Source organism: Herpailurus yagouaroundi, unplaced genomic scaffold (assembly GCF_014898765.1).
Source record: "Herpailurus yagouaroundi ecotype Mexico unplaced genomic scaffold, PumYag 165, whole genome shotgun sequence".
Taxonomy (NCBI): domain Eukaryota; kingdom Metazoa; phylum Chordata; class Mammalia; order Carnivora; family Felidae; genus Herpailurus; species Herpailurus yagouaroundi.
The window spans coordinates 17297813-17315329 of NW_024412406.1; the positions used below are offsets into that span (position 1 = coordinate 17297813).

At 36.5% G+C, this 17517-nt stretch overlaps 1 protein-coding gene, 1 long non-coding RNA gene and 2 other non-coding genes across 5 annotated transcripts in view; 2 read left to right on the forward strand and 2 right to left on the reverse strand.

The window, feature by feature from the left end:
• LOC121038163 (uncharacterized) overlaps nt 1-2513 on the forward strand; it is a 4123-nt gene extending 1610 nt beyond the window's left edge. The window contains exons 2-4 of the long non-coding RNA XR_005794195.1: nt 1581-1684; nt 1958-2025; nt 2198-2513. This is a non-coding gene — a long non-coding RNA (uncharacterized LOC121038163). The remainder of the gene's footprint in view (nt 1-1580; nt 1685-1957; nt 2026-2197) is intronic.
• On the reverse strand, nt 481-587 carry LOC121038361 (U6 spliceosomal RNA). The gene has a single exon (XR_005794317.1). It is a non-coding gene; the product is annotated as a U6 spliceosomal RNA (small nuclear RNA).
• On the forward strand, nt 1795-1883 carry LOC121038384 (small nucleolar RNA SNORD87). Its single transcript, XR_005794337.1, has one exon. It is a non-coding gene; the product is annotated as a small nucleolar RNA SNORD87 (small nucleolar RNA).
• Nucleotides 2514-4142: 1629 nt separating the features above from the next.
• Nucleotides 4143-17517, reverse strand: part of MCMDC2 (minichromosome maintenance domain containing 2) — a 35718-nt gene continuing 22343 nt past the window's right edge. The window contains exons 13-14 of one of the 2 annotated variants that reach the window (XM_040487674.1): nt 13420-13529; nt 4143-4309 (exon numbers count right to left, since the gene is read on the reverse strand). In XM_040487674.1, coding sequence (XP_040343608.1) covers nt 4143-4309; nt 13420-13529 — 277 coding nt within the window. The remainder of the gene's footprint in view (nt 4310-13419; nt 13530-17517) is intronic. The other variant, XR_005794194.1, reaches the window with a different exon arrangement.

Below are 17517 nucleotides of genomic sequence, written 5' to 3' on the forward strand. Positions count from 1 at the left end.
TTTTTTTTTTTTTCCCTTCCCCTCCCCCATGGGTTTCTGTTAAGTTTCTCAGGATCCACCTAAGAGTGAAAACATATGGTATCTGTCTTTCTCTGTATGGCTTATTTCACTTAGCATAACACTCTCCAGTTCCATCCATGTTGCTACAAAGGGCCATATTTCATTCTTTCTCATTGCCACGTAGTATTCCATTGTGTATATAAACCACAATTTCTTTATCCATTCATCAGTTGATGGACATTTAGGCTCTTTCCATAATTTGGCTGTTGTTGAGAGTGCTGCTATAAACATTGGGGTACAAGTGCCCTTATGCATCAGTACTCCTGTATCCCTTGGGTAAATTCCTAGCAGTGCTATTGCTGGGTCATAGGGTAGGTCTATTTTTAATTTTTTGAGGAACCTCCACACTTTTCCAGAGTGGCTGCACCAATTTGCATTCCCACCAACAGTGCAAGAGGGTTCCCATTTCTCCACATCCTCAAAAATATGGAACGCTTCACGAATTTGCGTGTCATCCTTGCACAGGGGCCATGCTAATCTTCTCTGTATCGTTCCAATTTTAGTATATGTGCTGCCGAAGCAGGCACAGCAGTTTTGTTACAAATATGTATCACTAAACATTCTTGTAGGATTTACACAAATGAGATTATGCATATAGTTGTCAGTAGTTCCCATGAATCTCATTACACTGAAACTTTCCAAGTTGGTATTATTCATAACTAATAGTTTGTGTTCCTAATATTGACGATGTGAAATTATTTCCAGACTTGAAAATGATAAATTGTTTTGCAGGGTACAACATTTGATGTGTCTTCATAAATCATTTCCAGTAGCTGTCTGGTTCAATGATTTACCCTCCTGGGGTGCTGTAAGAGATGATCTGTGGCCCTGGCCATTCTTTGCACTACCTAAGTGTGCTTTCAGGCGACCTGGGACTTAATTCTACAAGAGTATCCAATAATGATGTCAACATAATGTATCTGCTCTAAAACTACATTAGATTTGCCATTGTGATGCTTTAGTTGGAGGTCTACACACTTGTTTTTATACATCTAACCTTTAACCTGACTCATCTCATCCTTGTCAAGCTCTGAGACAGAAAAGCAATGGCTAGGTACTCATTAGGACCATCATGTCCTAACATCGATACTGCCACAGTAAAGAACATCCTATATATAGCCACAATTTTTCCTATCCATGCTAATAAACCCATTTCCAGCTTGGAAAGATCATTTATAGAATTATTAGGGCCTAAACAGTCAAAAGTACTAATCTGTTCAAGCCATTACAGAGGTTCTAAATTTTGGGGTTATCCATTTGGACTACCAAAAAAAGTAGAACTAAGCAGAAAGTACTTCATTCCATGAGAGATGTGTTAAATAACAAAATTATTCCAGTATATGGCCTCAAATGTTAGTAGTTTTTATAAAAAGTTAGATGGGAGTCAGGAAGGTTGTAAGTAAAATGTTTATGGCTCCTGATGAGAATGAAAAAGTCTTACTGGACCATTCCTGCATATAAGATGCCAAACAGATGGCAAGTACAAATGAGAATTCACAATGAAATATTTTGATTTCTAGGTACAACAGAGCCTATGAGTTGAAGATGAACGTTGTGATGTTTTCCAAAAACATCTGAGGATGGCTGTGATAAAACCACTAGGAGCACAACTGCATGTAATAAGGTACCAAAACTTAATGTTAAACACTGTGCTTTGTTATGTATTTATGGTACTGCCTATGAAAAGCAGTACCAAAAACATTTAGTAGGTTTTTGACCTAGATAGGTTTAGTAACTGGCACAATGATGACTTCAATTACTTTTTGCCGTTTACCCAGCTGAGGGTTTCTTTGAAGAAATAATTTGAAGACTGAGATGCCAGTTATGTATATTGTTTATGTGAATTACTCAAGTATAATGCAATTTTTCATTAAAATGGGTTATATGTTCTTTTCAGCATGTAGGTAGCCGCAGATGAGTGTCCAAGTCCATAACTGTTGTGGTTAAAAATTCTTCATTGCCTCGGTAAGTAATTCTGGCAATCACAGCTAATAATAATTCAAAAGTATCTGAAACTCCAAAGGCTTAGGGCCATATCCTGTTAAGTTGCCTGTGTGTGTGTTGTCAGAAGTCTGATTCTCCTTTGATTTTGACTATGGAGTGATTTTCATTGTTGGTTTCTGATTTTTTTCCCCAGAGGCATGCAGTTGGAAGGAAAAATGAAGAATTGGTCAAGAAGACATGAATAAATACTTTATTTAACATTGATCACCTCACAATAAGTTATGGTAGAGAAATACATGCTTGAATACTTTTAACTGTTGGGCAGTAAAGTCTGCTATCTTTAAAATATATCAAGTGTTTAAACATCTCCAGTTCCATAATTACTAGTCAGATTTGTTTTTAGCATACTTTAAGAAAGTATGTTCTTTATCAATAAATAAGTATTTGGAATCTCCTAAACACCTTAACGAATTATCCCTTACAAATAAAGATTTCACCTGTGACCTACATAGTTTAAGTTTTAATCTTATTCTTTGCTTTTGCCTTTGAACAAAAAAAATTGTGATCTTAGTACAAACAATAACATGTCATATTAAGGGAAATAGTGACTGGACAGTCCATTCCAACCAGGACTTAGAATTTATAGGAATTCTAAAGCTGAATTCTTAACTGAAGACTTGAACTTAGCTAAATCTTGCTTTTCCCCTGTTGAGTGCTTTTATCTAGGTTATAATTTCATTATGGCAAGTCTAGAATTCTAGAACTGTAATATGTAAATTGTTTTTAAAAACTGGCTTTGCTGACTCCATTTCGGCTCAGGTCATGAAATGGAGCCCAGCCCCATGTCCACACTGAGCATGAAGCCTGCTTGGGATTCTCTCCCACACTCTCAAAAAATACATAAAAGCTTAAAAGACAAAAACAAAAAAAACTAGCTTTGCATTCTGAAAAAGTAACACAAGTCTCTGAAACTAGTGAATATTCAGTAAATACTGTTGAATGAGCAGGAATGATTTGTCAAAGGCCTATAGAGAGCTGTCAACCTTTATGGTTTAGCTCCATAAAGTGCCAGTTTCTAAAGAATCGGCATGGTAGTATCTTATTTTTTTTATAATTAACTTATTGGGACACCTGGGTGGCTCAACTGCTTTAAGTGTCCAACTTTGGCTCAGGTCAGGATCTCCTGGTTGATATATTCAGGCCCCATTTGGGCCTTGGAGTCTGCTCCAGATTTTGGGTCTCCTTTCTCTGGCCCTCCCTCACTCACACTGTTCTCTCAAAAACATTTTAAAAATTAACATATTAAACCTTTGAAAAATGAAAAGGATTTGGGGATTTTACAAGTTAAATATATTTTCTCTTTCCCCACACACACCTTTTCAGAATAGATCTCTTCCCTCCAAAAATGAAGATGGTTTGCAAATTGGGTTTGCCTTTTGGTGCCTTTCTTGTAACCAGTTAGGTTCAAGGAGCCAATTCTTACCCCTTGATTTGTTATAAATTACTTTTTTTCATTTAACCTGGCTTTAAAAAATGGAAAATTTCCAAGCTTTCCCTGAATTCATAATTAGGGCTTCCAAAACTATATAATGGGCATAAAAAGTAATGAAGTAGGAAATGTCCTTAAATTGGAGGCTTCTGCTTCTTTATGTTGCTGTTATTTACTCCATTTGTCAGGTTCACAGGTGCAAGAAAAATGATTTATTTTTAGGTAAATATTCTCATTTAAACTGTTCTTGCCATCTTGTGACAAGTAGAACTACATAAAAGTGACCGTTTTTAAACATTGCTTAGTTTCCAGATTCTTATTTTTTTAATGTTTATTCTTTGAGAGAATGAGCAGGGGAGGGGCAGAGAGGGAGACACAGAATCTGAAGCAAGCTCTGAACTGTCAGCACAGAGCCCAATGCGGGGCCAGAACCCACGAACCGTGAGAACATGACCTGAGCTGAAGTCGGACGCTTAACCAACTGGACCACCCAGGTCCCCCGACCAGATTTTTAATAATGAGACCTTTTATATTTTTAAGATAGCCTTCTAATGTACTACCATACATAGTATTACCTGAAGCATTACTTCAGAATCACACCTTTCCACTGCTTAAATATGAGTGAAGAAAATGATTTTCCTCAGATTGCCTATTCATCACTCGTGAAAATAGCTGTCCCAGGTCCATATGTGGCAATAAACTGTTGGAGCTGCTGTTGGCATTGATTCAAATAGATATCCCTTTGCTCCAAATATTCTTCATTATACAATTCAAATGGAAATACTGCATTTGGAGCAACACAAAATACAGTGGCCCCTAAGGAAAAAAGTGTAAATGAGAAGTCCTTAAAATGCTAAATGTGAAATCACATTTTCAGCAAAATAGTATGAGTTTGTTTTGTTTTATAGAGTGCAAGCTGGGGAAAGGGGCAGAGGGAGAGAGAATCCCAACCGTGCTCTACACTCTGCACAGAGCCTGCTGTGGGTCTTGAGCCCACGACCCTGGGATCATGACCTGAGCTGAAATGCAGAATCAGATGATTGGGGCACCTGTGGGATTCAGTTGGTTAAGCATCTGACTCTTCATCTTGGCTCAGGTCATGATCTCATGGTTTATGGAATTGAGCCCCACGTCAGGCTCTGCGCTGACAGCACTGAGCCTGCTTGGGATTCGCTCTCTGCCCCTCCCCCACTCTCTCAAATAAACAAACTTTAAAAAAGTAAGATGCTCAATCTACTGAGCCACCCAGGTCCCCCCAATAAGAGTTTTTAAGTTCTGACCTATTTAATAGAATATTTCAATAATCATTTAAAACTGATCTGTTTTTGAGACTCATGAAATAGTTTCAGTATATACACAGACTTACCAGAGCCAAGAAAAAATACTACGTTTTAAAACATGGAAACTAGAGGGGCACATGGGTGGCTTGGTTTAGCGTCCAGCCTTGGTTCAGGTCACGATCTCACAGTTAATGAGTTCGAGCCCAGTGTTGGGGTCACTGCTGTCGGTGCAGAGCCCACTTAAAATCCTGTCCCCTCCACCCTCTCTGCCCCTCCCCAGCTCCTATTCTCTCTCAAAAATAACATTTTTTTAAGTGTAGAAACTATGTTAGCTGTTGACCTAGTCATTTAGAGTTTTGAACCTGAATAGTGCTGTTAGGAGGTGGAAGAAGTAGGGAGAGAAGGTATTAGAGGTAGGGAAACACTTTGATAAAGGTTATGCGGATGACTGAGGATAAAGACACCATTGTAATCTCAATTATTCAGAACCACTGACAAAAAGACATAAACCTATGGAATTGAATAGCCTGGAAATAACCCCTCAAATACATGGTTAAATGATTTATGCTTTAAGAGTGCCAAGACCAATGGGGAAAGGACAGTTTCCAACAAATGGTACTGAAAAAACAATACCCATAAGAAAAAAAAATGAAGTTGGTCCCTTATAGACCTAAGCATAAGAACTAAGAAAAACAAAAAATTGGGGAAATGCTTCATGACATTGGATTTGGCAGTGATTTCTAGAATTTATGTAACACTAGATTTCTAGTGTTATAACACTAAAGCACAGGCAACAAAAGGAAATAGATAAGTTAAACCACATCAGAATAAACTGGTGCGTCAAATACTACAATGAAGAGTGAAAAGGCAACCCATGGAATGGGAGAAAATACTTGCAAATTGTATCTGATACAGGATCTACAACTGAACAAGAAAATAACCCAATTCAAAAATCGGCAAAGGAGAAACGGACATTTCTCCAAAGAAGATAGGCACATGAATGATGGTCAACATCACTAATCACTAGGTAAATGGTGTGAAATACCATCTTACACCCATAAGGATGGCTACTATCAAGCAAATGTTGGCAAGGATATGAAGAAAATGTACCCTTGTGCACTGTTGGTGAGAATGTAAAATGGTGCAACCCTTATGGAAAACAGTAGCAGTTTATTCAAAAAATCACATGATCCAGGGATTTCATTTATGGACACATACCCAAAATAATTTAAAACAAGGTCTCAAAGAGGTAAGTAAGCATATACTCATGTTCATAGCATTATTCACAATAGCCAAAGGTGCAAGCAATCTAAGGTCCATTGTTGGGTGAATGAATAAACAAAATGGTGTGTGTGGTGTGTGTGTGTGTGTACGTGTGTACACATACATACAATGGAATAGAATATTCAATCTTGAACAAGAAGGAAATTCTAATGCATACTACCACATCAATAAACCTTTGGGGACATTATATGAAGTGAAGTGAGCCATAAGATAAACACATATGATTAGACTTAGATACATGGAGAAGTCAAATTTATAAAAATAGAAAGAATGGTGGTTGCCAGGGACTGGAGGAAGGAAGGAGAGATTGGGGAGTTATTGTTTAATGGGTACAGAAAAAAATGAAAGGTTTATAGAGATGGATGGTGGCAACAGTGTGAACGTATTTAACACCACTGAACTATACACTTAAAAATCGTTAAGATGGTAAATGTTATGTATATTTTACCACAACTTAAACTTTTTGACTACCACTTTAGGAGTTAAGCTCTTAAATTCTGTTTCATTGTTGATTCATTGAATGAGTACATACATGTGACTGGCCAGGAGTACAGTTGCTAGCCAAGCAGACAGTGCCTACCTTCCTAGAGCCGTCTGTTATCAGTATGCACTTAACATAGTCTCAGACTGCCGTGACTGCTCCCTTTACCATTCCCTGTATCTTACCTGAATCCTTACTGTTCCTTGAGAACACTGCTTTCCCTGTGGCTCTCTAAAGTGAAGCTGCTTTTTCTCAAAACACCACTCATACCTTAGTAACACAAGACAGAGACAGTGACTAACTTGCTGCCCCTTTGCTGCTACCAGACCATTCTTGTCCCTGCTTTCCTCTTAATAAAAATCTCTCTGCTGATGCCCAGTGCCATTTGGGCTTACTACTCTTTCTCTTCCTTGGTGAAGTCAACCAGTTCTCAGCACGTGGCTCACAATATTCCTCTATTCCCTAATACCTGCCATTCAGTGATTTCCATGTGAATGACCCTCTTAATTCCAGACCTCTCTGGAGTTTTTCCTCTACCTCAACCACACATAGGAAAATCACAGGAAACTGACATTACCAAAAACTTACTTCAAAGCCATTAGTTCAAATCCCCCTTCCCTCTTATACTTCCAGCTTCTATCCCAAGACCTCCAAGTGGCTTCCTTCAATTCACTTCCTTCTTTTAACCTATTTAAGAATCTATCCCAAGCCAGTGTCCCCACTCCCTTACCCCTCTGCAACACTCTATCACAGTCGCCTATAAAAACCTCAACTCTGCATGAACCCAACAATTTACTTTATGCCTGCACTCAGGCTGCTAGGCAGAAAATCACATAATTGGCATCTCTTGGTTTCACTTTAAATGAATCACAGAAACCTCAAATGGATGCCCACTGCCTGCCAGACAACCCTGCTGAGTCTAAGACAAATGTTCTTCTGCCTCCTGCCCCCATGACTATGATATTCCATTCTTCTCTCCTCAAACCTTTTGCTTTTAGCTGATGACCTTGTGTAGAGTGTATGATCAAATGGATACAGACCTGATTCTGTTTCCATTTGTCTTCCCTCCTATATAATGAAGTGACTTCTTTCATTAGAAACCAATATCTTCACATGTGCTCTGGATCCCATCCCCTCTCACCTTTTTAAGGATTTTATTGCTTTGATCTTCCCCTAATTCTGTAAAATCTAATCTTAAACTGTCTTGTTTCTATAACTACACTTGATTTTCTTACTACATTGTAGCTGCAGCTTCTCATTCTCCTCTGTTTGTTCCCCCTCCTCAACCCCATTTCTAAATATTGGAATTCTTCAAAGGCAGTCCTGGAGTTCTCTGTATAATCTCAATCTAGGTAATTTCAGGTAATTTCATCCATTCCATGGCTATGAGTACCATCTTTGGGCTGATGGTTCCCAAATTAAATTTCTAAATTAGAACCCTCACCTAAACTCCAGATTCTTGTATCAATCTAAAGGTATCTCTGTAGGATGTCTCAGACATATCTATTTATAATTTGGTTTTTCTCCCAACCCTTTTTCTCTTTGTTCCCAGTTGTGGTAAATGGCATCATGGTCCACTCAGTTGCTCAAGGCAGAAAATTGGGAGTTTTCTTTAATTCTTCCCTATGCCCTCTGCCCCAACTTCTAAATCTAGTTCATGAGCACAACCTATTGTTTTTTGCATCCAAGAAAAATGTCCCTGAGTAGGGATCAATTTCTTGCTATGTTTTTTTCTTCTTTTTTTTCTTGTTTCCAATTTCCTGCTGTAACTGAAATAACACTTAAGGAGCTCTTTTTTTTTTTTTTTTTTTTTTTTTAGCGTTTATTTATTTTTGAGAGAGACAGAGACAGAGACAGAGCATGAGCAAGGGAGGGGCAAAGAGAAAGGGAGACAGAATCTAAAGCAGGTTCCAGGCTCTGAGCTGTCAACACAGTGCCCCACGTGGGGCTGGAACCCACAAACTGCGAGATCATGACCTGAGCTGAAGTCAGATGCTTAACTGACTGAGCCACCCAGGTGCTCCAACATTTAAGGATCTCTTAATATTGTTTTGTTTAAGACTTAAAAATCAAGATACCTAACTGAAATTCATTATGAAAATAAAAAATAACTAAAGGAAAAAAAATCTTCATTTAGTTTTATATTCCCCAACAGATGCTTTCTTAAATACTTCACGAAAGTCTTGACAAAATAGTTACCAAGTGAAAATAGCCATATTCTACCATAGGGGTCCTTAATAATAAATAGTATAGTTTCTAAATTCAAAGACACAAATTTTTGTCTTCTTATTGAAATCTAATTATATTTTAATTTTGATAGCATGTCATAATAAAATTGGCAGAATTTTTTTGTTATGGTACATAAAAAATGTGTGTTAGATTTTATCAAGTATGCTTTTAAATACAAATAATAAGAATGTAAAAAATATGGGCGCCTAGCAGCCTCAGTCGGTAGAGTATGTGATTCTTGAACTCTGGGTGTAAGTTTGAGCCCCATATTGGGTGTAGAGATTACTTTAAAAAATAAAACCTGATTACTTTTAAAAAATAAAATCTGGTGGATATGCAAGCTGGTGTAGCCACTCTGGGAAACAGTATGGAGGTTCCTCAAAAAACTAAAAATAGAACTACCCTACGACACAGCAATTGTACTACTAGGCATTTATCCACAGGATACAGGTGTGCTGTTTTGAAAGGACACATGCACCCCATGTTTATAGAAGCACTATCAACAATAGCCAAAGGATGGAAAGAGTCCAAATGTCCATCGATGGATGAATGGATAAAGAAGATATGGTATATATATATATACATACATATATATATATATACATATATATATATATATATATATATATATGTATATACATACACAGTGGAGTATTACTCGGCAATCAAAAAGAATAAAACCTTGCCATTTCCAACTATGTGGATGGAACTGGAAGGTATTATGCTAAGTGAAATTAGAGAAAGACAAAAATCATATGACTTCACTCATATGGGGACTTTAAGAGCAAAACAGATGAACATAAGGGAAGGGAAACAAAAATAATATAAAAACAGGGAGAGGGACAAAACAGAAGAGACTCATAAATATGGGGAACAAACTGAGGATTACTGGAGGGGGTGTAGGAGGGGGGATGGGCTACGTGGGTAAGGAGCATTAAGGAATCTCCTGAAATCATTGTTGTACTGTATGCTAATTTGGATATAAATTTTAAAAAATAAAAAATAAAATTAAAAAAAAAATCTGGGGTGCCTACGTGGCTCAGTCAGTGTCCAACTTTGGCTCAGGTCATGATCTCTTGGTTCATGAATTCAAGCTCCACAACAGGCTCTCTCCTTTCAGCGGGGAGCTCGCTTCAGATCTTCTGTCCCCTCTCTGCCCCTCCCCACCCATCAAAAATAAACATTTAAAAAAATAAAAAATAAAAACAATAAAATCTCTAAAAAAGGAAGCCTGTAAAAGATAAAGCAAATTAAAAATAAAAATATTTTTGTATCCTTCCTGTTATTTAGTATTGGTTGGGAATCAATGTCTTTCTCCTTTGGTACATAAAACTAACATGGGATGGTAACTAACTTTTTCTGGGGATCATGAACCTATAAGACATACTTTATAAAACTTACCATTCATCTCTCTAAGCAAAAAGGTGTCAAGCACATACATGTAAATATTTTCATATAATTTAGAGATTCACAAGTCCCAAGAACTCTAAGTATCCATGAATCCCAGGTTAATAATGTTTGATTTTGACAATTATAGAACAAAGTTCTAATGTTCTAATGAGTTTTTGTGAACCGTTATTACTGTATAAATTGAATTTAAGGAAAATTTAAGCACTGAATATATACACACAAAAAAGTCAGTGTTAATACATCCTTTAAGTCCCAAGGTTGGAGCCAGAGTTTGGCTTCAAGGATTGTAGTATCTTATGAAAATTAATGTCTGATCCAATTCGGCAAGAGCTTTGTGAGAATAACTCTGTTTACTCTTACTTTAGGAGCCCTTTTATGTTTTTATTAGCAAAACCATAATAAGCTCAAATTCATTTCAAATAATGAAATGCTATAGTCATAGTATTATAGCTAGCAATTCAGGAAGGCAGTGATACAAAATGAACACATTTTCTTTGTCTCTGTGCTTAACTGCATTGAGGGGACTGCTTGACAATTGAATGCTGCTTGTTATTTTATTTATTTTATGTTTATTTATTTATTTTGAGAAAGAGAGAGAGAGAGAACATGAGGGGAAGGGGAAGAAAGAGAGGGAGAGAGAGAATGCCAAGCAGGCTCAATGCTGTCAGTGTAGAGCCCCATGGCAGGGCTTGATTTCACCAACTGTGAGATTATGACCTAAGCCAAAATCAAGAGTTGGATGATTAACTGACTGAGCCACCCAGGTGTTCCTGTTGCATGTTATTGAAGAAGGAAGATAAATTTATGGGGTACCTGGTGGCTCAGTTGGTTAAGCATCCGACTTTGGCTCAGGTCATAATCTCATGGTTCATGGGTTTGAGCCCTGCATTGGGCTCTGTGCTGACAGCTTTGAGCCTGGAGCCTGCTTCAAATTCTGTGTCTCTCTCACTCTCTGCTCCTCCCACACTTGCGTTCTGTCTCTCTCTCTCAAAAATAAATAAACATTAAAAAAAAAGTTTAAGTAAAAGAAAGATAAATTTAGAATCACTTCATGTTGTATTTAATACATGTTTTATCAGAACTCTATAAGCAATGCAAAAGTTTCAGAATCCAAGCAATCATGCATAACAAGGAACGTGTTATATTACCTATAAAGAATTAGTAAGTGTTCAAATTGAAACAGGCCTTACATGACAAAAATTTATTATTCTAGGGCACCTGGGTGGCTCACTTGGCTCAGTGGGTGCTACATTTCAGCCCAGGTTATGATCTCAAGGTTTGTGGGATTGGGTCCCGCATCAGACTGTGTGCTGACAGTGTACAGCCTGCTTGGGACTGTCTCTCTGCCCCTTCCTCATTCATGCCTGTGCTCACTCTCTCTCCTCTCAAAAATAAATAAATAAATAAACTTTAAAAAATTTACTAATTTTTAAAATAATAATTAATATATACATAATATTTTAGCAATCCCTATCAAAATAACACCAGCATTCTTCACAGAGCTAGAACAAATAATCCTAAAATGTGTATGGAACCAGAAAGACCCTGAATTGCCTAAGCAATCCTGAAAAAGAAAACCAAAGCTGGAGGCATCACAACTGTGGACTTCAAGCTGTATTACAAAGCTGCAATCAACAAAACCATATGCTAATGGCACAAAAACAGACATATAAATCTATGGAACAGAATAGAGAACCCAGAAATGGACCCACAAACATATGGCCAACTAATGTTTGATAAAGCAGGAAAGAATATCCAATGGAATAAAGACTGTCTCTTCCACAAATGGTGTTAGGAAAGCTGGACTGTGACATGCAGAAGAATAAACCTGGACCACTTTCTTACACCACACACAAAGACAAACTCAAAATGGATGAAAGTCATAAATGTAAGACAGGAAGCCATCAAAATCCTCGAGGAGAAAGCAGGCAAAAACCTCTTTGACCTCGGCCGCAACAACTTTTTACTTGACATGTCTCCGGAGGCAAGGGAAACAAAAGCAAAAATGAGCTACTGGGACCTCATCAAGATAAAAAGCTTCTGCACTGCAAAGGAAATAATCAGCAAAACTAAAAGGCAACCAACGGAATGGGAGAAGATATTTGCAAATGACATATCAGATAAAGGGTTAGTATCCAAAATCTATAAAGAACTTCTCAAACCCTACACCCAAAAAACAAATAATCCAGTGAAGAAATGGGCAAAAGACATTAATAGACACTCTTCCAAAGAAGACATCCAGATGGCTAACAGACACATGAAAAAATGCTCAACATCACTCCTTATCAAGGAAATACAAATCAAAACTACAATGAGATACCACCTCACACGTGTCAGAATGGCTAACATTAACAACTCAGGCAATGATAGATGTTGGCGAGGATGTGGAGAAAGGGGAACCCTTTGCACTGTTGGTGGGAATGCAAACTGGTACAGCCACTCTGGAAAACACTATGGAGTTCCACAAAAAACTAAAAATAGAACTACCCTACAACCTAGCGATTGCACTACTAGGTATTTATCCAAAGGATACAGGTGTGCTGTTTCAAAGGGGCACACGCACCCCACTATATATAGCAATAATATTATTTATAGTTATCAACAATAGCCAAAGCATGGAAAGAGCCCAAATGTCCATTGACTGATGAATGGATAAAGATGTGGTGTATATATATATATGCATACAATGGAATATTACTAGGCAATCAAAAAGAATGAAATCTTGCCAGTTGCAACAACATGGATGGAACTAGAGTGTATTATGCTAAGTGAAATATAAGTCAGAGAAAGACAAATATATGATTTCATTCATATGTGGAATTTAAGATCCAAAACAGATGAACATAAGGGAAGGGAAGCAAAAATAATATAAAAACAGGGAGACAAAGAGACATTAAGAGATTCCTAAATACAGAGAACAAACTGAGGGTTTCTGGCAGGGTGTTGAGTAGGGAGCTGGGCTAAATGCACAAAGGGCATTAAGGAGGACATTTTTGGGATGAGCACTGGGTGTTATATGTAAGTGATGAGTCACTAAATTCTATTCCTAAAATCATTATTACACTATATGTTAACTAATTTGGATTTAAATTAAAAAAAAAATTAAAAAATTTAAAAATATCTATAACATTTTATGTTATAAATGCTATAAAATTTATAAAATTTTATAGATATTTTAACAGTCTAAGAATATTTAAATATAATTATTTATAGTGATCATTAACAAATTAATAATAGATTACCATATTTCAGTGTGAGAGATGTTTCAAACAATAAGGCTGCAATTAGTACATCTTCTTTAAGCACTCTATTCCTTAAGTTCAGTCGAGCATGCGCTTCAGCTAGGGAAACTCTGAGAAAGAAAATTGATGCTAATCAAATATGTTGATATTATAAAGATAAAACATATTTTGGCGGGAATAAACCAAGTTATATGTGTATACAAGCCATGCATTAAAGATCAGCATATTTTTACTTTAAAAAAAATGTTAGTTTATTTTCAAAGCATTTTTTTCCTACCAACTTCAATAAACTATGCCAGAACAAGCAAGTATCTTGACTTATTATCAGACTTCATATCTGCTCTGGCTTATCTTCATTTTTATGATTCTATACCCCCTTCCTCAATATATAGTTAGGAAAACTAACTCTTATAGTCACCTTTGGTGTTTTCTTCCAGTTCTTCATCTATTTGAAGTCCTCACAGAATCTTGAAATTTTAGTTTTGAAAGAGACCTTAAAGTTCAATCTCCAATCAGATAATTAAATTTTCTCCACAATATTCCAGGCTACTTATTGTCCAGTTTCTTTCGAACATTTCCTATGGTTCACTGGGAATACATTCCTTTATCTTTTATTTTTAAACTAACCTTTGATTACCTAAAAAATCTCCCTCAGGGGCGCCTACATGGCTCAGTTAGGTAAACATCCAACTCTTGATTTCAGCTCAGGTCATGATCTCATGGTTTGGGAGTTCGAGCCCCACATAGGGCTCTGCACTGACAGCACGGAGCCTGCTTGGGATTCTCTCTCTCCTCTGTCTCTCTGCCACTCCCTAGCTTTCTCTCCCTCTCAAAAATAAATAAACATTTAAAATTGGAAAAAAAAAATCTCTTTCAAGCTCTCATTAGGCATATGTATTGTACATGAATGACTGCTGAACTTGGAAATCAGAAAACCTGGTCTAAGTCTCTAGACTTTACTAGCTGTGTGACTTCATATAAATCATTCACTTCCCGAAAATTTTTTGAATCACAGGTATAAAATGGGGACAATAATAACTTACAGTTATTACGATTTCAGATAAAGCATTTGAAAATTTTGGGACTCACCCACAAAGAATATATAAATTTAAGCTGAAATTGGTTTCACTGAAATTTATACCCACTGGTTCTGTCTTCTGTGATTATAAAAAAAGCTTAATACTTCTTAAATATGACATCTCTTCAAATATTCAAAGACAACTTTTCTAGTTGTCCTATGTTTTCTTTTCTCCAAAATAAAATATTCCTAGCTCCTTTAATATGTCATAAGACATGGGGCACCTGGGTGGCTCAGTCATTTAAGCGTCTGAGTTTTAGTTTCGGCTCAGGTCATGATCTCATGGTTTGTGGGTTCAAGCCCCGTGTCAGGCTCTGCACTGACAGTGTACAGCTTGCTTGGGATTCTCTGTCTTCCTTTCTCTCTGACCCTTCCCATGTCATGCTGTCTCTGTCTCTCTCAAAATAAATAAAATTTTTAAAAAGGTAAAAAAAATGTCATAAGACAATTTTCAGGCCTTTCAACATTCTGACCACTCTCCTCATGACCAGATTTGGTTAATTTTTATTTATTTATTTATTTTTTTCAGGGGCACCTGGTGGCTCAGTCAGTTAAGCATCCAACTTTGGCTCAGGTCATGATCTCACAGTCTGTGGATTCAAGCCCCACATCAGACTCAGTGTTGACAGCTCAGAGCCTGGAACCTGCTTCGGATTCTGTGTCTCCTTCTCTCTGCCCCTGCCCCACTCTTGCTCTGTCTCTCTTTCTCAAAAATAAGTAAACATTTTTAAAAAATGTTTTTAAACATATTCTTTTTCAGTATAGTATTACGATGTGAGTGTGATTTAACCAGCAGTGTAGAGGTGAAGCAGAACTAGCATTTTTTCCCTCTTGATACTATGTTCTACTAACACAACCTGAATTCACAGTATTTTTAATAGCCATATTACAGTGTTTACTCATATTAAGCAGAAAAAGAATAAAACCTCAAGTCTTTTTCATAATAAGCCATCAACCTTTTCTTATCCATTCATACTCAGACCAAGATCATCATTTGAGTCCTTGGAAATTACTCCAGAGTTGTTATTTTCAGATTTGGCTATTATGTTCCTGATATCCTCAACCTAAGCTCCTTCTAAAATGTCGACCACAACAGAATACGTATAAAGCCTTTCAGGGAAGAGAAGAGAGTATTGTCCAGCTCTACTTCTCTAGAAGAGCAAGGATAGTGTTATTAGGTACCTGTCTATAGAGGTAGGAGAAAAATTTAAGGTTTATGACTCTTATGAGTTCATTTACTTTGCTATTTCATAAACCTCACCTATACCCCTATACCTTCCAATTTCCACCATGGGAAGTAGATTTGTCATATTAAAATGAACTCTGCTTTATATTTGGATTAATATAATCAAATGTTAACTGAGGTTATATAAGTTTGAATAAATATCTTTTTGCTACAGAGAAAAAATATGAGAAAATAGGATTTCCGAGGCTTCAAGTATTGACTCTTTGAGTATTGATTTGAGTAACTTTTTTTAAGGTAAGCTCCACACTCAACTAAAACCCAATGTGGACTTGAACTCATGACCCAGAGATCAAGAGTTGCATGCTTTACTGACTGAGCACCCCTGATGCAAGTATTTTAAACGTTACTTCAGAAAATGGAAAATATCACAAAATTCCATTTACTATTTTAAAATATCACAGTTGTGTTCTACTTTCTCTTCAGCACTTTTTTTTTCAGCTCTATGAAGATAAATATAGAGTTGGAAAAGTTAACTAAACATATTTATCTCTTGTGGACCTATATCTGATATTTCCTTCTAGTCCTTCACTTACCTTATTGTATATTATAGTTATAGCATGTTATTTATGTATTTAATGGATTATTTTACTCCTGGTCCTAGTTCCCAACTTGTTTGAGATTATACATTAGTTTGTATCAAATGAAATATCAAGAGGGAACTGCTTAAAATATGGTACAGCCACATCAAAGCACACTGTAAAGCAGCTATTAAAACAGAATAAGGTAATTCCTTATGTTCCGATAGTATTATAATAGGTAAACCATACATAATTCCATTTGTGCAAAAGGAAAATATATCCATATGAATATATAGATATTTATATTTAGATCTTCCTCAACTTAGGAAATATCATAAGTCAAAAATACATTTAATATACCTAATCTACCAAACATAGCTTACCCTAGCCTGCCTTAAACATGCTGAGAACACTTACATCAGCCTTCAAAGCTGATTTTATAATAAAGTGTTGGCTATCTCACATAATTTATTGAATACTGCAATGAAAGTAAACCACAGAATGGCTGCATGGATACAGCACGGTTATCAGTTTTACCCTTTTAATCTTGTGGCTGACTGCGGGCTGCAGCCTGCTGTCACTGCCCAGTAAGAGAGTATTGTACTGCATATTGCTAACCCAGGAAAAGATCAAAATTCAAACTTCGAAGTATGATTTCTACTGAATGTGTATCATTTTCACATCATTATTAAGTCGAAAAATCGTTAAGTTGAACCATCCTAAGTCAGTAAACTGTCTCTCTCTATAATATGTTTAACATATTCATTGACAAATATATAACATATTCAAATAAAATATGTATTTAATATACATCATAAATTTAAATTATATATTTGTACACGTTAGTATTTAGATGGATAATTTTGGGGGGCGCCTATGTGGCTCAGTCAGTTAAGTGTCTGAGTCTTGGTTTCGGCTCAGGTCATGATCTCTGGGTTCATGAGATCAAGCCCCGCGTTGGGCTCTATGCTGACAGTGCAGAGCCTGCTTGGGATTCTCTGTCTCTCTCTGCTTCTCTCCCACTAGTGTGTTCTCTCCCTCTCTTTCTCTCTCGAAATAAATAAATAAACATTAAAAGAAATAAATGCATAATTTTTGGAAGAATACATAAAAACTGTTAACAGTGACAATCTCTCTAGAGAGTAGGACAGCAATGGGTAGAGTTAGCTGGACACCTTATTTATTACTTTAGACTTTTCTTTTACGGTGTCTATACTTTACTTTCATAATAAAAATTAGCTTTAAAAAACTTAAAG